The 27,640-nt window shown below is 39.7% G+C and overlaps 1 protein-coding gene across 2 annotated transcripts in view; it reads left to right on the top strand.

The window, feature by feature from the left end:
- Positions 1 to 27,640, top strand: part of EPHA4 (EPH receptor A4) — a gene marked incomplete at its 3' end in the record, with an annotated part of 137,586 nt that overhangs the window by 81,477 nt on the left and 28,469 nt on the right. For both annotated transcript variants that reach the window (XM_080669977.1, XM_080669978.1), the window contains exons 6-8: positions 19,187 to 19,311; positions 20,336 to 20,495; positions 21,658 to 21,769. In XM_080669977.1, coding sequence (XP_080526103.1) covers positions 19,187 to 19,311; positions 20,336 to 20,495; positions 21,658 to 21,769 — 397 coding nt within the window. The remainder of the gene's footprint in view (positions 1 to 19,186; positions 19,312 to 20,335; positions 20,496 to 21,657; positions 21,770 to 27,640) is intronic.

The raw sequence follows: 27,640 nt of genomic DNA, 5'->3' as shown, positions 1-27,640 counted from the left end.
GAGATATTAAACCCAAGTGAGCTGTGGCAAGGACCAAGGCTTTTCTGTAAGCTTGAAAAGGAAAGGGTGGGGGGAAGCTCTGTTGATATTTTTGAGGCACAAATCTCCAGTTTCAGTTAGTGCCCTAGAGTGGGGTTGGCGAACTATGGCCCAGAGGCCAAATCTTGATCCTCCACCTGGTGTTGTGCAACTCATTAAGAATTGTCTATTTCCAACATGTTGAAAATAATCAAAGGCAGAGTAACATTTTTGACATTTTGCAATTATATAAAATTCAAATTTCAGTGTCCATAAAGTTTTATTGGAACAAAGCCCACTAATTTGTGTTGTCTAAGGCTGCTTTTACAGGATAACCACGGACTTGAGTAACTTCAAGAGAGTGAGTGGCCTTCACAGGGAACATACAGGGTGGGGCAAAAGTGGGTTTACAGCTGATCATACAGAAAATAATACAATGATCAATAACTAATGATATAAGAATAAACACTGTGTTTTACCTACTCACAACTGTAAGCCTACTTTTGTCACACCCTGTATAGAAGGAGTTTGCCACACTCTTCATAGAAGGAGTTTGCTGACCCCTGCTCTGGAATACTAAACAAGAAAGAGGAATAGTGAGAAAGGAGGTTGAAAAGATGGTGATGCCCTTGCTGGTGTGGCTCAGTTGGTTGGGTGTCATCCCCTGCACCAAAAGGTTGCCTATTTGATTCCCAGTCAGGGCACATGCCCAGCTTTGCAAGCTCCATCCTGGGTGTGTGTGTGTGTGTGTTGGGGGGTTAGTAAGGAGGCAGTTGATCGATGTTCTTTCGCTTGCATCAATGTCTCTCTCTCTCTCTCTCTCTCTCTCTCTCTCTCTCCCTCTCTCTCTCTCTCCTTTCTTCAATCTAAAAAGGAATAAAATATTTTCTTCTTTTTTTTTTCTTTTAAGAAAAGATGGTGAAATGTTGGTATATGTTGGAACCGCCTCAGCAAAGGATATGGTGGACCAACATTTAGCTTAATCTCACAGTTGAAACATTTTTGATATTTGGCAAAACCCCTTCTGTTTTAAAGGCTTTGAAAATATAAACAAGATTTCACAAAAATAATTAGGTTTTCAATATGCCTTTGCTTTCTTGTACTGCACATCTTCTCCCAGTGACACTTGGGTTAAGTGCACACTGTAGAACATGCTTATATCCTCAGGAGGCGGTGTTCTGGTTCTCTTGAAAATGTGCATTCTTGGCACTCACTGTTGATGGTTCCTACATGTTGGCAGCAATTTTCTTTTTAAGTAATAATATGTGCTGCTCTTTCCCATGTCTCCTCACCAAGATGATTCTTGGTTTGCCTTTGATCTCAAGTGAATCATGTTATATTTTCTTACTTCCAAGAAATTTAAAGGCAAAACACATGGGGAAACTAGTGAAATCTGTAAGTCAGAAATCTTTCCGAAGACATTTTAAAATCTTTCAAATAAATCATACAGCAATTGCATTGAGAAGGTTTGTTGAAAAGTTGTTTGCACATCCTCAGAACAGCTGACTCTCCAACAACACAGGTTTCAGCTGCATGGGTCCACTTATATGAGGGTTTTTGTTTTTGTTCTTTCAGTAAATAATGTAGAGATATTTTCTCTTATGATTTTCTTAATAACACTTTCTTTTTTCTAGCTTACTGTACTGTAAGAATATAGTATTTAATACGAATAACATACAAAATATATATTAATCGACTATTTATGTTATTGATAAGACTTCCAATAAATAGTAGGCTCTTAGTTACTTTTGGGAAGTCAAAAGTTACAACTGGATTTTTTATTGTAGGGGAGAGCTCAGTGCCCCTAAGCTCCCCCACAGTATTCAAGGGTCAACTGTAGTTAGTATGTCATTGTTGGGACAAGTCTCTAAAGTAGAAGCTGGTTTTCAAGTCCTTTCTGTAACACAAAATGGCTTCAGAGAAGCCAGCCTGTGGATGTTCCCATCGAAAACTCTGATCCAGCCAAGGGCTCCTCATGTTGTTCACCACGCTTAGGAAATGTACATTTTAAAAACATGTTCAATTTTTTAAAGGGAGTAGTCTCTTGATTCTAACTTTATACCTAAACCAATTTTATGTTCATGGAATATTATTACTACCCCCTCATTATTATGCAGGCTCATTCATTATGATAATAATTAAGAATACTATAAACCTGTTCATATACAATGATACAGGCTTCTGGTATGTGGCACCAGGATTCATGAATTTGTATTCAGGGTGGGTACCACACATCCTGGTAAGGAGAAATAAATCAAAGCCTTCCAAAAGAACCTACTAAATTATCCAGCTTCAAGGTTGACTGAGCAGCATAGACAAATGTCTATAGAACCTAGTGGTAATTATTGCATATGAATAAAAAATGGGTTGCATTTCTTTTTAGATGAGAATATTTCACTGTAGAAAAATGAAAGTTGTATTTATACACCCAGGACTGAGAACACTATTTTTCCTGACTTCTTCTCCTTCCCTCCTACAGAAATATGCACATAGGTTCATTTGTGAGAAGGAAAAATCCATTCAACAGCATTCACTCTAAACACTTGACAGTCTAATTCTTATTTGCATTTTATTTCTGAGTTGTGCTTGTTACTTTGAATGCTACTGCCAACTTTTACACCCTCTGGGGAAGCCATCAAGGGATTTGAAAAAAGCAGTGCCCAACTGAGATGAGAAATGAACAGGGCAGGGCGAGCAAAGATTTTAGATGGGCTTCTGAATTGTCTAGCTGTCGCTCCAACTGGCTAAATTAATTACTGTCTCCTCAGAGGAGTCAGAGGAGACTCTGGACTCCAGTCCACAATGGAGCATCAATAAAAAGATCCAGAGAAACTTTATCAAAGCTTCCATTAACCCCCTACTGATGTCTTTAAAGAGTTTTTTCCTTGAAACACCAGGAAAACCAAGAGCCATGCTGCAGGACTAATCCTGCATTGAGAGATCTGAAATCTACAGGAACTAATTAATATTCTTGTCCATGTCATCCTGATATACAGAGCTTTCTCTGAATTTCAGCGTTCATATGCTGTTTTCATGTGGGTTGCCCAATAAGGGAGCATCCCACATATTGTATTTAGGTAAAGACTTGTGTGGTTTTTTGTTTTGTTTTGTTTTGTTTTTTTTAGGTTTTACATTTTAATCTGTCAAGATAAGTAAGGTTTAGCTCTATCCATCAGCATTTAAAATATCTCTTTTAAAATGTCTTTCCCCAGTGTCTACATTTTGCCCCAACACACACACACACACTCACCCCTTTTTCATTACTGTCTTTGTCAGAAGAATGAAGAAGTTTTCATAGGCTGTCTCAAAACTAAAATAACAGAAAAAAGACAGATGATGGCAGACATCAGTGTGGTCTCATGCCTAGTGAACATTATGGCTTTCATTGGGAAATGTTACTAATGATTTGGTTCCACACATAAAGGTTCAGAGTGCTGGACAGTCAGCAAAATGTCTGCCAATCCCTGAAGAACCATATCTTGTATTCAATTCCTTCTTTCTCTATTATGATAAATGGGTCAGTCGGCCCTAATGAACTTTACTGTGGCATTCCTGAAGGATCTTTTGTTGTTGTTGTTATGACAAAGCACAAGGACTCCTTTCTAAAACACAATCTATTTAAATTATCTTATGGGTGAAGTGGCAGTGATTTGAAATATTTGTTCTGTTTTGTTATCACTCTTGGAAGGAGAGGGGGACAGAAGAAGAGGAAGGGTGGACTGCTTCCTTTTACCTGGCGTCTTCCAAATGATCATCTATGTACATGAGCTTCTCAGGCAGTTTGGTCCTCACTGTCAAAAAGGTTGTGGATAGATTATTAAAAACATCTTATCTAGGAAACTTTTGTCAGTGACTAGTGCATACAAAGAAGACTTACATATGTCACTTCAGCTTCTCAGTGGGTGCTAAATTAGGGACCTGCCACCAACAGGCTCATTCTGCATAACAAGCTTGGACAAGGTCCATCCATTAGAACAAACTCTGAAAGGGGCAAGATCACAATGACTCCCTGGAGAGTTGGTATTGTCTAGATAACATACTGCAAGCTGTAAATCTGCCTCCTGAATCAACCCTATTTTTTTTTTTTTAGCATAATAAGTGTTTATTTTGAGCATAGTAAGTGTGAAGGTAGATGAGCACAGAGCTTCCTCCATGATACTTTATCAAAGCCAGGGTCACAACATACAAACAATCACTGATTTTGAATATGCAACAGACTGAGAGCTTAATCAAGTGTTCCTTCCACTCTCCAAGATAATCAGGGACTTTTTAAAATCTGATATTTACAGAAAACCGTAAGAGTTGCTGGTGGAGCCCCTCCTTGTGTGGGATTCCCCTGAGTCTGGTCCTGGTCCTGCAGTAGAGTGTGATTTTAGGAAACTTCTAAGAAGATGCTTTTGGAGGCTTGGGAATTCTTGGAGCTAACATCATTTCATTTCTCCCCATTTAAAATAGGAGCAGAATTGTGATTACAGTATGTAATTGGGATTCTTGTTTCTTTGTTTGACATTGAAAGCAAGGAATCGAATAGAGCCAAATATCTCCCTTGTGAAAAGTGAGAGTATCTTTTTCTAACCAGGAACAGTGGCCATATAATTTAAAAACCATACATTGAGTCTGTCTCTATTTTGCTTTTTAGATAGAGAGTAAGCAGACAACTCTGGTGGGGGGTGAGGGGGGATTGGCAGGTGGAGGGATAGAGCAAAAAGAAATAAAAAAGAGAAAGAATTCATGGGTACCCAAACAGTGTGGCGATTGCAGGGGTGGGGGTGAATGGAGGTGGATAGGATATATGGGGAGAATAAATGGTGTTGGGGAAAAAAATAAACACACATTATTTTCACAGACCTTATTGTAGACACCAATGCTGAGTAGTCAGCTAATTCACGTGTGACTCTAAGAGGCTGTTAATATAGTTAAGGAATCTTTATGTAATAAAAAGTGTATTGCTTAGTAAAAATGATAGATGCGAAGACCTTTAAATCTCATTGTTAACTCTTCAAGGGTATGACTCTAATTGTACATATTCTTTGAATGGTGGCTTTTTCTCCTTCTCCCCACCTCTTTTTGTTTCAAAACACACACTGAATCCTTTCATAAAACTGCCCATTGTGTGCTGAAGCTCTTCTCCAATGTCCTTCTTGGAGATCATACTAGGGGGCTATTTCTAAGTGAAATGTTGTTCTAATGAAGTCCTTCCAGTATTTACAGATTGACTCCTGGGTGGAGCCAATAATACTGAATTTCACACTTCAACAAGTTGTGTTAAAGAAAGGTCCCAGTGAGATGCTGTGAACCTTCTAGTTTAAAAAAAAAAAAAAAAAGGTTTTTTTTTCAAGTCCTAAAAAGTTATCACTTTCCTAATACGTTCTTTGTTATTCTTCAGGACTATGAAAGTCATCTTGAATTCTCAAGCACAGATCCAGTTGGAGACATCTATTGGCCTTAATACTGTTTTAAAATGTAATAGCTCTGGTGTTTCAGCCTTGGTCTCATAATGCCTGTAGGAGTTTAAGCTATCTGGCACATACAGTTCATGTATCTGGCTGATATCCCAAAATTTTAAAAAAATTAATCCTATGGTTGCAGATTCCCAAGCTTAAAATCCCTTCTCATAAATTATGCTCCTTCTCCTAACCTCTGTCATAGCTTTTAAGAGAATTGCCAAAAAGATAGAGTTTCAAATAGGAGGCTTGCAAGAGTATCATTTCATGGCCACATTTTTGAGAGCATAGCATGTGGTGACCATTTGTATATGAAGCATTTTCAAAATGTGCTGGTTGTAATTTAACCCAAAGGTCTCTGAATCTCTTCTCTCCACTTACAAGTCACTTCTTTGTGCTTGTCTACATGGCAAGCAAGAAACTGGACAGGAAATAATTGGCTACAAATAAAATAAAGGCTTCCTTAGGTAGTACTAAAAACCAGCTTCTCAGCATTCTATGGTTCCTGGATATCGTCCCCTAAATATTTTGATACCTTGTGTTCAGAACTTTCGAAGACTTCTATGCAGTGAAACCAAACGGATTAAAATAGAGAGTCTTAATGCTTCACTAGAATGACCTCCTCTCTATCTATCTCTGTCTCTATCTCTATCTCTATCTCTATCTCTATCTCTATCTCTATCTCTATCTCTATCTATCTCTTTATCTCTCTCATCTCTCCCACTTGCAACATTCTATTTAACATCCGTGGCCATCACTGCTCAGCGTTTAGCCTTTGTTCTTTAAGCCAAACAACATTTGAACTGGGAAAAATTCTGAGTCGTATAGAACACATAGATTTGCAACTAAAATTATATTGGAATGTTCCCTCTGCCTATCTCACTCTGTGGGTGATCATCTACAGCCTATAATTTTATGCTCTTTACTCTTTGTCAGACATTTTTTTTATTTCTATCCCCCCCCCCCTCTATTCTGTCTATGCATTTCAAAATGAAATAAGAAAAAACAAAGATGAATTACTAAAACGTAGTTTCAGAGATAAAAATGTCACCAGCTGGTGAAAATGCTTACAAGTTAAGGAGCTTATATGATCAATTTATGGATACCACAACTTTTTTTGAGCCACTGATGTGGTCCTTTTAAACAACCATTAGGAAAAATAGGTATCCTGTTCCAACTGTATATGTGATGGGAAATTGGATGACTCAGGAGATGACTAATGGGACTCTGGACCTTTCTGTCTTTAGGTCACCTCCTTGAATCTGGACTCCATCATAAGTGGTCCAAGGCCCAACCATCTGGCAGCCATTGAGTGGCTATGGTAATGGACTTGGTCTTGGTCCAGGTCTTAGTCGACAGGTGTTCACATCATAAGTGACACTAATTGACTTCCTAGTCTTTCAACTTGGAAGACGACGGTGGACCATCACTGTGTCAGTGATGGAAGGGGTTATTCATGATATACTCAGACTCCATTGAAAGCCAAGGAACTCATCACCTTGAGCTGGCACCAACCTGGCACCTTGCAAATATTGTACTTGTCTCTCATAGGTTCCATTAGCCTCATAAATAGAATAAAAAAATTGAAATCTAACTTCAAAAGATTTTCAATAACTTGGAATGACTAATGCTGCTTTTCTGAGGTTACATAAGCATTGTAGATTGAGGCTTTTCTTTTCATTTTGTGTTATAGTGATTAGATGCCTTCTATGAAAACTATATGTAAGGTGGGGGGAAAGAAAATTGGATTCTGGATTTAGGATATTATCAGTCAGGCTATCTGCTTTTATTTTTTAATTTTTTTTCTTTGTTCGTTTTGGGGTTGGTTATGAGTGATATTCTCTTTGATGAAGAATTTAATAAGGCTATTTTCAATGCCCTTGTAAAATGGCGACCAATGTAAAAAACTAACTTTGAGACTCTTTTATTAACATGAATTTCAAAGCATGGAATTCAAGGAACTTTGTTTGTTCCAGGTCTGTGAATCCAGAGTAAGTTACCATTTATTCACTCTCACTTGGGGATATGACCTGAGGGTGACTTGCTTGACTTGGAGAAGATTTTTGGTAGTGTATTAGTATTGGTAATATTTTGCCCCCTAAAGTTTCCTACGATTATTTAATGGCATCTTATAAAACTACACAAATGATTCGGGTGTCCCTGTAGCAAGTGGCAAAATCACACTTGAATTAGTTATCACAGTTAAAAAGTCAAGATGACAACAGCCACGTTGGAGATATTTATTGAAGCAGATAGGCTCTTTTAGTGACATGATCAATGTCTCACCTCTTTCTGAAAGGCTTTTTCAGGGGTAGGAAATTGTAATGAACAAGGTTTTTTATTGGTCCATTTCTGGAGCAGGCTTTTAAGCATTTCTGCCTGTAAATGAAGCAACCTGAGTGTGGAAAGTAAAAGGCAAGAGATTTACTGGGTGCATCTATCATCCTGGCTTTTAGTGTATGTGATTAATACATCTTTAATTGGGGGCTGATCTAGACGCTTTGGGTGTCAGAAAGCTAAATGTTACAGCATTGTCTCACGGTTCCTCACGCAGCAGGACGATTAGCAGCTGTCTGAGTAACAAAGAGAACCTGAAGCCCACAGCACAGCTTTTATTTTCCAGATTTGGAATGCCTGAAGCTCTCCAGTGGAGTCGACAGCTAGAGGAACAGAAGCCTTAATTCACAGCCGCTAATCCTTTTCCTCTCTCTGTGCTATATTCCTGCTAAAGAGAACCTTTCCTTTACACCAAACTCATTCTAGATTATTTTGGAGGGCATTGTTGATCACGGAGGGGCTCACTTTGCCTAGACATCTTCATCCTATCTAACCAAGACACCTTCCAAATAATTTCAATTAAGAGTCTATACTAGATAGATTTCAGCATACTGAGGCGTATTGAGAAGATTCCTCTTCCTATGTTTATTTCATTTTTCTGTTGTTGTTGGCTTTGCTCCATCCATTTTCTTATCTTAAAGCACTTGTCTTTCGCAGGCTAATTCTTATAAATTGCCTTCCAGTGGAAAGACTTGTTTTCCTGTTTGCTTGGAACCGGCATTCTTATTTAACAGGAAATACACACTGGGTCCTGCCATGTTTCTGTTGGCAAGTGCTGGGCTCTCCTTGTTAGAACCTGCCAACAAATTTCTTAGCAAGCAAATAGAAAGTAAAACAAATGGCTCTCAGACAAAACAGAAGACACACTTGAACTGCATCAGAGACACTTGGGTGCTTCTTAAGTCATTCCCAGTTCATTCTGGGGGACCGTGGGTCTTGGTTTTGAGATGGACTGTCACTCAGTTGTAATTCTACAAGTAATGATATGACTGTACATGCAGTAATGCTAATTCAAGATAGTAGCTATTTTAAAAAAGGAATTTTCTTTACTACAGAGAGCAAGGGTTATTGTATGGCTCAGGTATCAAGCATAGTGATTAAATAGTTGCCCCCTCCCCCCGCCGCCCCACAGCTTTAATTTACAAAAACTTAGATCATTCATGATACCTTTAGATCTATACCTATGGTGTTAACTAAAGATTTTTGTCTTTGTGGTGTTTTTCTAAAATAACTTGAATACTTCACCTTTAGTATTATTAGTTAATATTTGTATTTGTTTTTAATAGTTTTAGTGTGAAATGAATACACATAGGAAAAATCAGGTTCATGTGTACAGTCAATAAATTATTGCAAGGCAAACTTCGGGTCAAAGAATACAACATTGCTTACCTTTCATTGCTCCCTACTTTTTCTCTAACTCCAAATATTATTATTTTATTTTATAATCGAATTTTTTAGTTTTAGATGAGCCCTTTTTAGCTCTTTAGGTAGTTCTAATGTGAACAGTGATCATGTCTAATTTACCTCTAGGTTCCCAGCCACTAAGAATATACATAGATAGACCTGTAGCCAACACATTGCAGACTCAGATTGCTCTGTTACTGATGCTGCTGTTGATGCCATGGGAGAACAAGCCCTTTAACATTCAAGTCTCTAACTTCTTACCAGTGAGAGGAGAGACTAGAGGCTTTTTATAGATTAGTGGTTGAAAATGTGGGTTCTAGGACCTGACTTTTGAATTCACCACTTATAAGCTGTAACTTGGGACAAACTATGCAAACTCTCTATACTTTATTTTCCTAATCTATAAAATGGAAATAATAATAGTATCCGCCTCATAGTTTTTTGTGTGAAGATCATATAAATTAATCCATGCAAAGTATTTACCACAATGCTTGGCATGCAGTAATTACTCAGTAAGTGCTAATTCAGTATGTGTGTTATCATAGACATGTGATATATGGAAGGAGGATCACATGCTTTTCAGTCAAGCACACTTGAATTTAAAACTGAAATTCTATAGCTTTGGTTAAATTATTTAATTTCTGTGAATTTCCAGGTATGAAATCAAACATGATAATTATAACTACTTCAGAGTTGCAAGGATTAAATGATTTTAAGGACGTGAAAGTGCCATGCAGAGGAAGCCAACAGCATCTTTTTGCTCATTCTTCTCTGTTTAGCTCTGATTCCCATGGCCCAAATTTTCAACTCTGTAAGCTGTTAACTGTGCAATGAAGACTAAGTGAACTCTTTTCTGAAAAGAAAACTCAACCAAGCCATTTTGAGAACCCCACAGTCTTTCCCCATTAAACATTAAAACAAGCTCGGCTCAGTATTTCAGCCCAGTGTTGTGTGATTCTGTTATAGTCCTTCATGTTAGCAGACCTGTGGCTATGATTGTGTCCCTGCAAAGCTGCACAGTTGGCTCCTGCATTGCTGACCTCAGGGGCAGCACTCACCAGTGTGTCACAAAGGAATGGAGATCTGCTCACTGTGAATGCCCAGGAGCTGGAGTTTCTAAGAGGGAACCTGAAGGCCTTTCAGGCAGCTTTAAACTGAAGCTCAATCTTCTGTAGGCCACAATACTACTATATTTTAGTTAGTTATTATATGAAAATGTCGCTATAGGAACATGCTTCTTTTTTGCTGACTGGGCTTCGCTTTACTCGAATGGGTCCTTGTTGTAACCCCAAATGTCAGTTAGTAGGTTAATGCAATAGGAAATTATTTCTTAATCAACTTGTATGCAGTTAGTGGTGCTGAGGGGAGGGTCAGTGAGGGGCTTCCAAAATGGGACTGGGCACCAGCTGGCAGACTGTGGGCTAAAGAGAATGGAGGATCTCAAGGGAGTTATATTTATGTATCAGGACTAGAAGAAAATTAATCTCTTCAACCCACATTCCATGGCCCAGAACTCATTCACATAAACTGCCCTGCATGCTAAGGGGTCTGGGAAATGTAGTCCTTGCCTGAGGAGCTCCATCCCAGGTAACAGTCTTTATGGGAAGTGAACTCACATCTTTGGACAGTTAGTTACATAGGCCAGCCCCAACACCTTCAACTTCCTGATGCAAACATTTAACCTAATGGCTATGAAGAACATTATTTAAAACTAGAGGCCTGGTGCACAAAATTCGTGCATGGGGGTGGAGGTGGTCCCTCAGCCCAGACTGTGCACTCTCACAGTCCGGGACCCCTCAGGGGATGTAGCAGTGCACCAAGCGGCAGGCGGTCTGGGAGGAGCCCGAATTGGGGCTGGGCGCTGTGCCACTAACACTCATCCTGGCCCGCTGCACCTGCTGCTGTGGAGTCAGGAGAGGCTCCTGCTGTGGTAGCTGTGCTAGCCAGCTGTGAACCCAGCTTCTGGCTGAGCAGCGCTCCTTCTGTGGGAGCACACTGACCACCAGGGGGCAGATACTCCTGTGTTGAGCGTCTGCCCCCTGGTGGTCCGTGCGCATCATAGAGACCAGTTGTTCTGGTTATTCTGCCATAAAGGTCGCTTGGGCTTTTACTATATAGATGTGGTTAATAGTTCTCTATAAAGGATTTATCTGAAACTATCTGCCACCCAATTCTCAGAAAAAATAAGTAAAGTAAGAGTGTCATTTAAGTGATTTGTAGTCTTACTCTTGAGTCACTTAATGAAAGCATCCTTAGTGTTCCAAAATCAGATTCCAAATGTCATTGGGAACATGGGTCTGTTGTATCCTTCAGTAAGTGTTACTGTGGCCTGCTTTTATTATAGTATTTGTTTAAAATAGACCATATGTGTTGACCTTGGATATCACTGTGTGGGGAAAAAAGCACCCATACACCTTTAGTATAAGCTTAATTAATATTAATATTTCTGCATTTAAATATACATGAACTTCATTTAATTCAGAGCCTTCTAAAAATTTCAACTGAGAATTTGGTTCTAGGTCTTTTGTTGAAGGAAAATAATTCCATATCAATTTTGGAACAATCAAGTTTTTCTATACCTGCTGTTGATTGGTTGGTTAGTTTTAAAACCAATTTTAATTCTTGACCATGAGAAAATGTGCTTAGTTGTTTATTAATGATACATCAGTTGGAAACTGTGGGTGTAAAGCTGAGATTTTACATCAGTGACATATCCAAAGGAGGTGGATGGGGATTGAGTCATTTAATGCTTTTTACCTAAAAAATAGCAGAGGGCTATTGAACGTAGTGCAAAGTAGATCGTGTGTATAGGAAAGCCCTCTGTACACTGGGGAGTATCACAAATACTGCAGTGAAAAAAATTGACTTCTTGCTCTTTGGCACCATAGGTAGTGCAAAGCCCAGAGAAATCCTTCCCTCCCTTTGGTGGGATATGGAAGAAAGCAATTAATATTAGCACCCAGAGTTCTTAGCATCTCTGTGACGGCAAAACCCTTCATCAGAAGGATATCATTAGTGCTCTGAAGCATTTAATTTGGATGCTTGACAGAATTTTAAAATGCACAAACCTTTGATAAAGAGCAAATCCGAGCTGTGGCGTTGAAATGAGAAAGAAAAGGGGAACAAAAACCACCTTAAGCCCTGAGTAATTAAATTTAAATATGCTATTTGCATTAAGCAGGGAGAAGTATAAATTGTGGGCTTATTCTTCTTATCAGTGGAAGACCCCCTCCAATAAACATCCATCTCTTTAAATTCAGGTCCCAGGGAGGGGACATAACCCTGCTGTGGTTAACCTTCCAAACCTTAGCCGTTGTGTACTGCTGACATCCATGCTTTAGGTTTCTTGACTTCTATAAAGGGCTTTTTTTCACCCTTCCTTGCCCACAGGCCAGAGACCTTTCTTTGCATCTGTTCCCTTCCTTCCTTATTCCCTCCACCCACCTAATTTGAGCCAGTAGTGAAATGCAGTCTAACTATTTCAGCTAATTCACCCCTCCCCAGATGCCCCAAAATGTTGTGAATTCACTGCTTGTGATGCTGGCCCCCCCCCCCCCCAAAAAAAATAGTTTTATAGCCCAGAAGTGGCGGTTTGAAGTGCATCTGTCCTCCCTCTCTTTTCTCCGTATCTCTTTTCCTCTTCTCCATTCCACTTGGGTGTCACAGGGACCAAACTGCTGCAGTAAAATGACTTGTAGGTGTTTAATGGCAAGTCATTGAGGAAGTGAATAAAAGAAAATTACAGCATTCACACCAGTGGGGAGCAAGGAGAACTGCTGAGCTTTTTAACCAAAGAAAGTTAAATTTACCATTTTCTTAAAAGGAGCCACCTCTGTTTGACATCAAAGCATATCCTGTAATTCTTCCTTGGGAAACATACCACTGTTAGAAAGTCATGATCCAGCCCCTAATCTGTGCTGTTTCTGTTTATCGAAAGCACACACAGAGATAAAACCCGCATGTGCCTTCTGGATGCATTGTGGTCTGCTCTCAAACCAAACGGAACCACAGGCACACGGCAAATGGGGATTCCATTTGGAAAGCCTCCTCTGTTTCTTAGGGATATGTCGAATTTTGAATACGGAATAGTTTGGGGGAAGGGGAGTTTATCTTGGCATAGAAAGCTCAGATCATTTGACCTCCAAGCTTCCATGAATTTTTTCTTTTACCCTCTGAGGTTTTGCTCCATCTTTAAAAAATGATATTTTACTGCCATTTTACTTGTTTCCAATAGGTGTGTGGAGACAGTCTGTTTCCAGGCTTAATCTTGCTGCCCTTCCCCTGACTGCAGAGGGCTCTTTACTCTATTACCCTGACACTTCAACAATAATGTCCTTTGGGTGTAATAGCTAATGGCTTCTCCTGGCAGTGACTGACTGAGTCTACATGAATGTATCTTTGGAGAAATTTTGGTGTCACAGAATTCTCAAACGAGGGATGCTTGTGGCTCTTTCTGGATTTAGGATTATGATTTGAGGGTGGGGGAATCCCAACACCACTGCACCTTTGTGGTTAGGAAGTCAAGAGAACTATTTGCATGTGCCCTCCAGATACAGAGAAGACATGCTGAGTGGATATCAACACTGCATTCAACCAAAAAGAGCGGTGCCTCAAAATGCTACCTATAACAGGTGCAGTGAAGCGAGTTTTAATGTAAACTTACATTTGAATGACATTTTACAGGCTATGTGTTCAAAATAAGTTCAGAAGCATCGTAGGTCCCATAGAAAACAGACTCCAGTTATAATCAGAATCATCATTCACTTCCCTCCTAATTGTCAATATCTTAATTAACCTAAATAGCAAAACCAAATTCACCAAAGCTCATCTGAAACAGGTGCAGATAAAAAGTTGTTTTAGGGATGACTTACTTCTGGTAAGACTTAGAAAACCTTTTTCCTGTCCACAAAGAATATTTTAGATTTTTAGATTTAGTTCACTTTTATGCACTTGACAAATTTATTGAGCACCTACTATGTGCCAGACGTGATCTTAGATAATGGGAATAGAGATGAACAAGGGCAAGCCCTCTCCATATGGAAGGTACATTTGAACAGCTCACATGCTTGTATCTAGAAGGAAAGGGGTTTTATAAATGGAAGAACAGAGGCAAGGAAATTTGAGTGACTTGCCCAAGATGGCAACTAGTAAATATCAAACCTGGAATTTTACCCAAAATCCTTTAAACATTGATCTCTTGTTCCAAACAAATGAGTAAAGAATACTTTAAGTATATAGGTCAGATATGTTTTCATCTGCAGCTCATTTCTTATGTCCTAGATGAGTGCTCTGCCCTCACAGCACCAGGGTGCTAGTGATTTCCTGAAAATTCTAATCATGTTTGCAGAAGCGCACCTCTGCTCAGCCCTCCTTTTTGCTTTTCTGCCACTGTTTGTCCCTGCGAATCTTGAGCATACTCTCAACCCTTTTCTAAACCCTTCCATGGTTCTTTCTGCAAGCTACACTGCATTTCTCCCTATTCTAGTTTCTTGTCTCGGTCACTGTTTTCATTCAGCCAAGTATAGACATCTATGGGCCATTGGAAATTCGGCTTCAAAACCTTGAAAATTAGGAGCTTAACTGAATTAAATCATAAACATTTGTTTAAAAAGCTCTCCTTCGGTAGTTCTTGTCTTTGTGATTTTTACATTTATCATTCACTTTTCTTTAGTCACACTATTGTCAACAAGCATGACCACCTTTTCTTGTTATGTGTTATGTCAAAATTCTAGCCATTAAAGAATGCCTGTTTATGTCCACAAGCACAAAAGTTTCCTAATAGCAAACATCTATTTTATGAAGGAAGTCTGGGTAAATAGAAATGCTTTTCAATCTAAGATGCATCTCTCTCTTTCAGTAAGGATAGATACATCAGTCCTCAGCTTCTTCTTGGCTTTTCCTCTGGTGCTGATGCAGGTACATTACATGTCTAAAGCACCCACCTCTTTCTTCTCCTCATCACCATGAGAGAATTTGGATAAAAAGAGTGTTCAAAGGAACTGTCTCCTCTTGAGGTCTAGAAAATGGGTCCTCTGAGTTGACATTAAAGAATGTCTTCTCTCTGAGGCTATTGTAAAAATTTTTCCATCTGTGGTTTTGTTTTTTCTTTTTCAGTTAGGAAGAGTCTAAAAGATAAGATGGTACTTAATTTGATAAGAAAGATTGTATTTGATACCGCTTTGCTTGCCCTTCCCCTTCTTTGCCCTGTTCCACTGGTGCTCCTTAAGTATGTGCTTAGTGGGTGAGTCGGTGCTGTGGGAAAAAAAGTGTGTCTATAAGGTCTCAGAATGTAAATCAGAGAAATGAGAAGCAAGCAGGACCTTTCCTCTGCTTGGACTTTTCATGTTGACCAAAATTCCCACTATGAATTAGAAGCGCTCTGTTGAATTAAGGCATTTATTTATCAAAGCCCCCAATGAATCACATATTTGGGATAAATGTTCAATCTGTTAATCTATCAGTCTATTATTTCTTCTTCTAGTCCTGTTAGCAAAGGGCAGAGCCCTGGCATACTGGGGCTCAGGATCCAGAACATTTCTAAATTGAGTAGGGTTGGCAGAGTTTACCGAAGCATGGCAGCATACCATCAGTGGCATCAGAGATGATTTTAGGGAAGACCCAGATGGAACCTTACATAATATTGAATTGTCCTGTGTGAAAGTTAGTTTCTTTTAAAATCTCTCATTCTCTAGCTTATCTCTTTTGGCAAAGCATGGAAAGGCAAGAGTTGATAGTATTATTTAGTTGATGGTATTATTTTACTGAAATGGTCTTTTCATTTTTATGGTTTCTCATAATATGACTTAAATCATAGTACAAGAGTTGCTTTGGAAGAGAAGGAGGGGGAGGAGGAGGGCCGGGAGGAGGAGGGCCAGGAAGAGGAGGAGGAGAAGCATAGTATATGTGTGACTATCACTGCACCCTTAACAGAGACACTGGGCTGTCAAATGACCACCTACCTCTGAGAGATGCTCCCTGCTGGACTGTGCCATCAATATGCCTGTCAGATATGGTCAAGTGGGTTTGAAGCTAGTCCCCGTTCCCTTTTTACTGACAATTTATTTTTTTCCTCAAGTTAGGGTTTGGGGTGTGTGTGTGTGTGTGTGCGCACAAGTGATAACAGTAATGGCATTTTTCCTTTCAAAATATTTCCTTTCAAAGTAGTATAGTGTGTCAATTTAAGAAAAAATATGACTTAAATCATAGTACAAGATACAGAGGTTTGTGGCAGCAATGAATTATATGGGTGACATGAGAAAACTAATTATTGGGAACCACTGGAGTAGGGAAATGCCATTGAGAAATGCCATTGCCAAAGGCCTCTGCTAAGGAAGCAAGCCACAGGCAGTCATCACTGGTAAGGTGATGGCTTCCAGATGTAGAGTTGGAGGCTGCCTTAGAAGCCTAGAAGGCAAGGCAAGGGGAGAACCGTTATGTGGCTTATAATGTGGAGCACATCCCCGTTTTCTCTTCTCTCCGAAGAGGCAGTGTGGTGGGGCCCAGCTTTTGCTGAACTGGTGTTCTTCTTATCAGAGAAGGTAAGAAGTACTCTTCCACGGGGAGAGGGGCTGCCATATTATCCCACAGTGCAGTGGCTTGTTTGAAGTACGTTTCTCAGTAGGACCTGCTCAGGGATTGCTTTTGTCACTGGCCTGATAAAAATGCTCTTCTGAAAAACATCTGTTCAGCAAGAACCTGGACTTCACAGCCACAGGACATAATCCTTTTTGTGAATTAGAGCTATTTATTCTACTTTCCTCTTTAACCCCATTTTCATCCATTTGTACGACAGCGAGTCACCATGCATACACTCTGTGCATATGAATTTTCCAAGTAGGGCTGCATTAGAAACAGTCTGTTAGTTAATGCGGTCATATTGTTAACTCCCTGCCTAGCGTTTGTGGAGCACCTCGGTTGAATTCATATTGTCTTTGAATGGGCACCAGGCACCCCTGCTCCAACTTCTGAAATGGAAATCAGACTCATCTCCCACATACAGCCGCTGAGTGATAGCCCAGCTAGAGGGAACCATCTCAGTTAATCAGTGCACTCCAAGGACTGCCAGGCAATTCTTTTCCGAGAAATCTGTTGATTATCAGGGTTTGACCCAGATCATTGCTGAGAGAAAGTTCATTTTGTAACTTCATGATTTTCTTCCCTCCTGCTTTCTTTCTAATAGCCTTGCTTTTCTATTTCATTTCCCAATCCTGAACATCAGAGATTAAAGAGCCCCTTTTTATGGAGTGTATGCTAAAGTGCTCTGTTAGGCAATATATTCATTACCTGGAGTGAAATGGCTTTTCACAGCCAGGCAGCCTTCTTAGCTTCCCTGCTAACTCTATATTTAAGAAAGTCACTCATTGGGTTTTGCTGGGCAATGGCTCTGTATCAACTAGTAAAGAAAGAGAAAGAGCGTGTGTGTGTGTGTGTGTGTGTGTGTGTGTGTGTGTGTGTGTGTGGTGTTGGGGAAGGGGAGCTTTAATACAGCTAATGAGCACATTTCCGTTTTTCATTTTCTTCAGATGTTCAGTGGCTTCCATATGTCTGCTGGGTCCAGTTGGGCATGAGTAACCTTGGGTTTGCCTTTGATGGAGGACATGTGAATCCACTGATCTTTCACTAGTGTTTATGCCTGAGATCCAATCTGGAATTGCTTTGGAAGAGAAGGAGGGGGAGGAGGAGGAGAAGCATAGTATATGTGTGACTGTCACTGTACCCTTAACAGAGACACTGGGCTGTCAAATGACCACCTATCTCTGAGAGATGCTCCCTGCTGGACTGTGCCATCAATATGCCTGTCAGATATGGTCAAGTGGGTTTGAAGCTAGTCCCCGTTCCGTTTCCAGTGACAATTTATTTTTTCTTCAAGTTAGGGTTTGGGGTGTGTGCGTGTGTGTGTGTGTGTGTGTGCACGCGCGCACGCGTGTATGTGTCAGAGAAGAACATTAGAAAGACCCAACACTACCTTGTTGCTCCTCAGTGGCCATTTTGATGTTTTCACTATTTGGGAATAAAAAAGATTATACATTAAATTTAGGAAGACCCCTAATCTCTGGTTCTACAGACCAGCTTCATTAGATAAGGTTGCTGACTTCATGACTGCTTCCTCTGCTCCCTGAGATGGCACATTAGTACCATTGTCAGCCACCGTGGAGCTTAACAACAGCTGGCTGGAGCTGTGGCCCAACAGTGGAGAAGCAAGCATTAGTCAGATTGATTTTATACATCTCAAATGTATCTTCCTCCCCACCCCTGACGACACACTGAGTGGAGGGCTGCTTTTGTGTCTTTCTCAGTGGAAAGGTTTGCTACTCAGTAGGCAAAAACAATATTTCAACTCTCATAAAGTCGTTGCAGAATGCCATGTATGTCCAGAGAGAACATCATTGCTTTATTCGTGTTCTTCATTATTTGGATGGTTGTGTTCAAACTGGAAACTTTCACTGTAATTAAGCAGTATTTTTATTTATATTGGAAAGTATGTAAATGGTTTGCCTGTGGCATTCCCCCCCAGTTCCCTTGGAAGAGTTGCAAATCCTCTTGCTGGTATAAAATTAAAGACCAGTAAGATGATACTCGAGTAGGAGATGCAGTTTCAGTGAGCTTAAAGGGAAATCTTCCAAAGGCTTTCAAAGGCTTCCAGAAAATCAGAAGCAGACAGCATTCTCTGTACCTGCAGCCTTTTAAGAAGAATGGTTACAGGTGCTGTGGACGTGACGTTGTAGGCCTGTGGACTACCAGGCTTTTACTTCAGAGATTATTTTTCTAGGACAAACCATGCACAAAGGGATACTGGAGAGAACCATTAAAATGGTGTATGGTATACTTTTGTTCAGGGGAAGAGCGAAATGGGGTTTGGGAGGAAGACAAGACAATCCTTTATACTTTTCTTAAGTAAAATGAAATTACTGACTGATACCACTAATTTTTTTCCCCCTGAAATAAACTTTTTTATTTTTATTTTCTTTTGTTTTTCTCAATAGCACCATCATCCATTGCTTTGGTCCAGGCTAAAGAAGTTACCAGATACAGTGTTGCCCTGGCTTGGCTGGAACCAGATCGGCCCAATGGAGTGATCTTAGAGTATGAAGTAAAGTATTATGAGAAGGTATTAATTGAATGAGCAAAGTTCTGTCCTCCCTTTTTCTTTTCTTTTCCTCTTTCCCTCCCTCCCTCCCTTTCTCCTTTTTTTTTTTTTTTTTGCATCTGGCTTTTGGCCAATTATAAATCCTGAAATACCAGTGAAACTCAAAGTCAAATGCATTTTGCTCATAATTAAATTCAGTTATGAATTTTATGTATTAAGTTGGTTATCTTCAAAAACAGAAAAAAATACATTGCATTCTAATGTAACTATAATGTTTTCTTTCTAGTAATGGAAATCAAAACAGCTAGTTCTAATCTGTAACCTTCTATCAGGAGAGTGACTCATAAAAGATGAAATGATGATCTGCTTAAGTAGATCACTGCTATTCAGAATCAAGGTGTGGCTTTTGATGACTTTTAATAGAAAACCAGGGAAGAAAAATTATTATTCTGCCTCTTAAAGTTATAGAAAGACATTATTTTTACAAATAACTTTTCTCCCTTAAAGGACAAAATTCTGAAGAGAGCTATTAGCATTCGAAGTTGTCTAGAAAAATGAGCAATTGTCTTCTCTTTTTAAAGATAATCATTTATTGGCTTCCTTATTAAAAGCAGAAAAAAGGGCAGGGTTTTTTTGTTGTTGTTTTTTCCATTGAAACCAGATTACAACATTTTTGACATTTTCTAGACAGAAAAGTAGAAAAAGATAAGGGACTTTCTTACAGTTATTTCTGTTAAATTGCTGCGTGTGGAGTGAGCAAAGCCATCAACCATCACCTAATTATCTTTTCTAAAAAAGATCATGAATAAAGATCTGAATGTGCTCAGTGTCAACAATGATCATACAACAACTCTACATTTCTTTCAACAGCTAGAAGTAACAATAGTACTTCTAACATTGAAGAGAATATAGTGTTTAGAGAGTTAATCAAACTCCGTTTTCTTTCAGATTCTGAGTAGATTGGCATGGCTCCTTTAATTTTGTGCCCAGATAAGTGGAGGATTTCTTTTGCCATCTTGCTCTATTTTATCTTTCCACAATGTAGGATCAGAATGAGCGAAGCTATCGCATTGTCCGGACAGCTGCCAGGAACACAGATATCAAAGGTCTGAATCCTCTGACTTCCTATGTTTTCCATGTCCGGGCCAGGACAGCAGCTGGCTATGGAGATTTCAGTGAGCCCCTGGAGGTCACAACCAACACAGGTAAGAAGTTCTGAGGTTCTTTTGACCATGCAGCGCAAATCCTATTACAGGGAAATCCAAGGTGCTGTGCATCATTTTTGGTTAGGCAAACATTTTGTTGCAATGAACAATGACTATAACTTAGAAAACCTCATGCATGCTATTTAGAGAAGAGCATTTTAAAATAATATTATTTGGCCTGTTTTTTCATGTGATTGAAAAAAATGTCTGCTTTCTTTTGTTTGTTTTCCGCATTCTGTAAACCATGAGAAATGAGATTGCTGCACCAATTGAGAGTTGCATAGCTAGGAAATTTTCCTCCTGGGAAGACTAAAAAAGGGGCCATTTTTTCCCCTTTCCTATTTATTTCTAGGAATCTTTTTAAATCAAGTCAGACCATTTTTTGTATGTGTGTGTTTTTAAGCCCATTTTGACAAATATATCAACTCTTTCAACATTGTGAGTTGGACCAACTGGTTAAGTAAAAAATATTAACAGAGGGTGTACCCATCAATAAGCAGGTTACATAAGATATCTCCACATCCATAATTAACTAACCCAAATTGAACCCACTTTCTAAGGAGATGGTGGAGCAGAATTTTTGACATCAGTTCTAGAAAGTAATTATATTCACAAATTATTAAATAAAAAAAAAGAACGAAAACAAAAGCAGAGGAGAAAGTACTCCAGAATTAAATTGGTAGGGGTTTGACATCCTTTGGAATTATCCTAGAAGCCTTCAAGAAGGAAGTGGCCTTTGAACTAGACACTAATAGGAAGGTTTTTAATAGTTTTGGGAGGTGTGGGAGGGAGAGAAACATTCAAAATTGCTTGTCCTTTCTGAAATTTTCTATTAAGGAATGCATCATATTTTTATGTAAGAGGAGTAAGAGTAGAAAGGAAAAGAAGAAGAAGAAAGAAAGAAAAAAGCACCTTCCTGGTGATGTTTACCACAGGATTTAATAAGAATCTTTTGGTTGAATTTTTTCATGCAATTATGAAAAGAATGCCCTTGTCTCATTAAGGCTGCCTTAGAAAACGCTGTTGCATGAATACTTAACGAAGGGCAAAGAGGCTGTGAGCATTCTAAATGGCTTCAGACATTTGAAACTTGTGACCCAGTCAGAAGTGCTCCCTCTTAGGACCTTCCCAAAGGTGATCCTTGTGTGACTGTCTTTACCAGTGCCTTCTCGGATCATTGGAGATGGGGCCAACTCCACAGTCCTTCTGGTCTCCGTTGCTGGCAGTGTGGTGCTAGTGGTCATTCTCATCGCCGCTTTTGTCATCAGCAGGAGGTAAGCACTTAAGCCACTCACTGAACCACCCTCCCTTCCCAGTTTTTATGAGGGAGCTTTTTGTCCCCTCCACACAAAGCTGAGGCTTTGATTAGCATTATAAACACAACATTTGCATCTCAAGCCTCATTCTCTTTGCTTTGATCTCCCCACACCCCTCCTGGAGCTGCCTACTGTACCCTGGTGGGAGCTCTCAGAGTTGAGAGCCTGGAAAGACCCAGCTAATTCCAGGAAACCAAGCTGCAAAGCAAGCTGGCGGGAGACTTCTGGATACTCTAAGCTGTAAGGTGTTACATTTATATGTCTCTTAAACTTGGACTTACTGCCAAAGGCAAAAAAGAGAAAGCCATATGAAACTTGGGGACCAAAATTTGTGCTCTGCCATTTGTCAGCTAAATTACTTAACCACTTTGAGTCTTGGTTTTCCTTTTATTAAACAGAGGTAATGATATCTGCTTCAAAGAGTTATTGATGGAGACGTTTGATAGACAAAGTAGATAATATGGCACACAGTAGGTGCCTCAGCATTTCCAGACAGTATCCATTGAGTACATTGTAGGCATAGCATTATTCTTGGAAATAAATATAAAACAGTTGATTACTTAGTCTCTGTAATTTTACAGTCTAACTTGAAACTTTAAAAACAATCTAGAAAAGAACTAAAAATGGTTTGGCGGCATATTCCTTTGAACCAGTTTTTCTTACTGCTGTTGCCTCCATCTACTTATTAACACTGCCTGGAGCCTCTTGGAGTAAAAGGGGTGGTAGGGGGGACAGCTGCTCTTCTTCAACCTGTGCCCACATCTAGGCCTCCTTTATCTCCTGTGAGCAAAGCTGCCCCTTCTCTGATCTCATTCCTTTACCATCCACCGTTTCCCAAGGTGAGGCTTTGGGGAAAACCAACAAACAAACCCACAAAAAATGCACAACCTAAGAATGTCAAAATAATCCTCTTAAACATAAACCTTTAGGAGAGGAAAATGATACACAGAAAGATGTAGTACTTGTCCAGAGTCATGACACTGGCCTAGTGGCAGAGCTTCTCTGGGACCCCAGAAGCCATGCCAGGCTCTCAGGCCACTGTGGCATTATCTCTCTCTGCCTCTTCTGTTGGTGATCTCCCTGATGTCACAAATATGCCTCTGGCTATTTCCAAATATGCCTCTAGGGAAGTGACCATGCCTTTCCCTCACTTGGGTGATACATTATAATTAAGGTGATGACCATATAGCTTATTTTGCCTGGATATGGTCCCAGTTGTCACATGTATTTATTAATACCACTCTCCAAAATGCCTATTATGTAGAGATCCATTTTGGTCACTTTATTAGTATAGAACTCCTCATGGTGTGTGGGAACCTACATTTGTCATCCTGCTAGTTCTTGTTGGTGCAAAGTCTAAACTAGATAAGTTTGATCATAGTATCTCGTTCTATCCTGAAAAAGTTAAATCTACCACAGAATCTCATCCTTGTTGCTATAATGCACATATCCATGTATACATGCCTGATCCATTCTATGTGATGGTACATCTTGGCCTTCGGAAACTTCAAATGGTCGGAACAGAACTTGAATTTCCAGTGTGCTTTGCTTCCCTGGCATTGATTTTGAAAGTAAATCAAGATGGACTGCTTTCTTGTCCATTGCCATTTGATTTTGTGTATGTATATACCTGCCAAGCATATAAACACTTGGGGAATGGTATGCATTAATATATATCCATCTGATAGTGGGAAACAGGGGGTCAGATGGGGGAGAATAAAAATTATAGAGCGTTGCTTTCGTTATTACATATTTCTGCATTTGAAAATTTCACAGTATATATAAACAACTTTTGTTATGAGAAAATGTAGATGTTTAAAAGTCTAAAAATAGAAAACCATTATTAATTACCTTAACTTCTAAAAAATATTTGGTTGAAATACAGTACCATGTGATTCTCAGAACCATTTGAGACAGCTCATGTTTCCAGAAAGTGGGTCTCTTCTTGTGTCTCACCTTCTCTCTGATGTTGGTTGGAAGCATTTTCTAGTTGTAGTTCAAATTTCTTTGAGATTTACATTAAAAAAAAAAAAAATTAAGTTGCCCTGAATATAGCAGTCAAACCAGAGTCATAGGTCACCTCGTTATAAGTTTCTCTTGGATGTTCTGCTTGGATGAAAAGGAAGGGAAATGTAATGCAGGAAGACAAGTTTATTAAAAGCCATAGCTCTAGAAAATAGCATCGCAAGCCTGATGACTTAATTTCCTCTCGGCTTTTATTGATCACTTTATTATTTAAGGCAGGATTGATAGCAGGATGCATTGGATTTCCAATTATGAGTCCCCACCTTAGAGAATTGAGCCTGTCGAGTTACCCAGCGATGATTCCTGTCCCTTCTTCCCCATTAAAAAAAAAAAGTCACTTCCCAAGGCTGATAAACACTGCTTGGTGATTGGTCCTCAATGGATCATTTTTTAGAAAATGAAATGTCAACCCCTTGCCCTCCTATTGATTCTGCTTTAGTGTCGGCCATAAAGCTGTCATGGGGAAGGCTGCCAAGAGCCAGGTAGCGACAGGTTTTGCTGGGGCGGATGCACACTCAGCTGATTCTTCTTCACATGCAGGCGTGTGCTTTGTCATGTTCCTCGGCAAATGTTGAAGTGGGACAAGAACAGGTGAAGAGAGAGGAGACAGGTCTTGCGGATAAAAGTCTGGCCCATGCTTTTAGTGAGAGTGCACGTGAAAGATGGTAAATGGTACCCCCAAAGTAATCTCGTCACACTGCTCTTCACACTGCAGCCAGCAGTCCAGGAAAGCAACGATGAGACACCCTCCCCTGGAAAGTGATGGGGCTGCTTCTGGCTTCTTAGAGCCACATAATATCGATGGCAGGATGGAGGCTAGAGACAGACCCCTTACAGAGTGATGCCCTTCCACTGAATCCAACACTGCTGATGGCATCTGAGGGTTTTAAGATGGGCAGGGACCCACAGGGCGAGAGAAAGTCTGACTACCTCAAAGAGAAAGTCTGTTTGGTGCTAATTTGTCCTTTAACAAAGAGGAAACGGCCTCAGGCTCACAGCTGGTATCTTACTAGATTTTTTTTTTTTTCACTAGTAATTGTGTCATTTATTTCATCACATTGGGATTATGCTAAGAAGCCTGAGCTTTAGGCAAGCCAAAGTAAGCCTCAATTTTTTTTAATGAAAAGATCCACATTTTTCTTTTGGCTAACTTGGATGTGTAAACATTTAGGGATCTTAGTGACAGAGTCCAGCTACTAAGTTTATAAACTTTATATATTTAAAATGATATGTTATACAAAGTACGTTGACCATGATATAGTGTATGTTTTTACCGCCCACATTATGTTAAGCAAATTAACTTACCTTTTTTATAGCCGTCTTTGATTACTATCATCCTCATCACTCCAGTGGTATTTTAAGGATTCTGTCAGCTTTTTGGAGAAGACAATTGTACTTGCTAACCGGGTTGTTTATAAAGTGCAGCAGTTCTTGTACACCCCATGGGATGCTATCCCTAGACTGCAAACCACAAATGCATATTCTCTTAGCAGACAGCCTCATTTCCCCATGGGGTGTACAAGAACTGATATTTGTAAACTCTACAGTATAACCACTTTATTGCTTTTTGAAGTGATTTTTGAAAAGACTATTAACAGTGACATTGTAAAATGCAATGATGAGGTCAGAACCTTTAGGATGAATGATGAAATGTGTTAAATTTTTCTGACATTCCACCCCCCCCTTTATATGAATGATTTAATTGGGTTTCTTCCAGAAGCATCACAAATAGTATTAATTTGGGTTGCTTTAGGCAAGTGTGTCTTCCCCAAGTAGTATTTATTGTTGGAGTATGAAAATCCCTTTTAAGAAAGGACCAGAACACAGGATGACTCTTTTCTAAGATCAGAGATAAGTACTGGCTGATAATCGAGCATATCTGCTTTGATACTGACCTGATGATTGCAAGTGACTCTGGGTTTCCATTTATATTAGAGTTATAAAGTACCCCTTTTACCTGAATTAAGAAAAAGAAGTGAATTGACTTTTTTTAAAAATATATTTTTATTGACTTTTTACAGAGAGGAAGGGAGAGGGATAGAGAGCTAGAAACATCGATGAGAGAGAAACATCGATCAGCTGCCTCCTGCAAACCCCTACTGGGGATGTGCCCGCAACCAAGGTACATGCCCTTGACTGGAATCGAACCCAGGACCCTTCAGTCTGCAAGCCGACGCTCTATCCAATGAGCCAAACCGGTCAGGGCAGAAGTGAATTGACTTTAAGAAAAAAAATGAAGTGTCTATGACAAAATATATGGGGGAGTTACACCAATGTTTCTTGTTTAGGAAACTGAGGAATTCTACCACTGCCATCTCATATATCAGGAACTTGAGGACTAGAGAGGCAGTTAAACAATTAACTGAACCAAGGTCACACAGCTGGTTAGTTGCTTGATCCAGACAGGAATCCATCTCTCCTGATTTCCAATACTGGAATAGATAGGTTATTTTAATGTCTTCTTAACTGGAAATTTGACCTACATCAAAAGTTAACACCGACAGTTCTATCATACCAAAATTGTAAGAGTCTGTCAGTGATGTTGCTAATAGTTGTAATCTGTGAATTAATGTCAAGTCTAATGCATACTATAAAGTCAGACATTGCAAGTTTGTTTTGTCTTCTTAGGAAGGTTAAGATTTTCCACTTTGAAGCCAACTGTTCAAGTAGTGCTAAACCAGTTACCATTCAGTCTGTATCTGCCTTTCCCTGGTGTCCTCATTGGAATATTATGATCACGTAGGAATGAATACACTTAAATGGTAGCCTAAATTGGCTCTGATGAAGCCATGTAAATTCATACAATTAGGGGGCAGATGGTACTGCAGGAACATTTCAAAACAACCTTCCTGCAATCATATGGTTCAATTCCAACCATTTCAAAATGTTGCTTGTGAAGAACATTTAGCCATCATTTGGTTCAAGAACAATGACAACGTAAGGAAGGGAATAAAGAAGGATGGCTTCTATGAATCATCATGAGTGATGCCACTGAATGCTCCTGGACCCGGCTAGTTATGACCTTGCCTTATCTTCTTCAATCTGCACTTTAGCTGAATAAATTACTTACCTTTTACTAATTGGTTTTGGAACAGTGAACCACATCAATCAAATCCATCCACTTGGTCAGGGAAGTTAGTATGTTAATAAAAGCTGGGTTTCAGCTGGGCCCCTGCTCTTTCCCCTCCACTGTTTGGTTTGTTATTGAGGATAGTCAAGGTGCCAGGAACAACACATTGATTGGGCGGGCAGTGCAGGGACTCCTGCTGATCCTCAGCAAAGTCTGTTAATACCCTTATTGTGCCTCCCTTTGACAGAAGGAGGGCTTAGCTCCTTGGCTTTCAAAGTTTCACCTGCAGAGGGGATGCTTTTCTGTGACTCCTGCAGTTGAAAGTTTCCATGTTTCCTTCTGGAGCATTCGCTAACCAACCACTCCCTGGAGCATTCGCTAACCAACCACTCCCCTCCTTGCCCTTTTTTAATCAGCTTGCTTACATCTTAATAATTAGAAATTCTTCAACAAAGGTTTCCTTCTGCCATTCAGGTGATCTGCCTCGGAGATCAGTACAGAGTTAGCACATCTTGGGTCAACTAGCCTGTGGTTTCCTCCAGGCTGGCTGACCCAATAATACACTTCAGTGGGTTTGCTTTCTTGGGACAATAAAGGCCACATTGTCCTACCCTGAGACAAGGAGAAAGGGTCATCAGGTGACAAAGGTAGAGCAGGACCGAGGCATTTGAGTTTTCAAGGTATTATTAAAAAGCTAATAGGCTACAATTAGCCTTTGAACAGTAATCCAGTGT

The sequence above is a fragment of the Plecotus auritus genome (genome assembly GCF_963455305.1).
Source record: "Plecotus auritus genome assembly, chromosome: 5".
Taxonomy (NCBI): domain Eukaryota; kingdom Metazoa; phylum Chordata; class Mammalia; order Chiroptera; family Vespertilionidae; genus Plecotus; species Plecotus auritus.
Note: the sequence above shows the minus strand (reverse complement) of the source record. Positions and strands in the feature narration are given on the sequence as shown.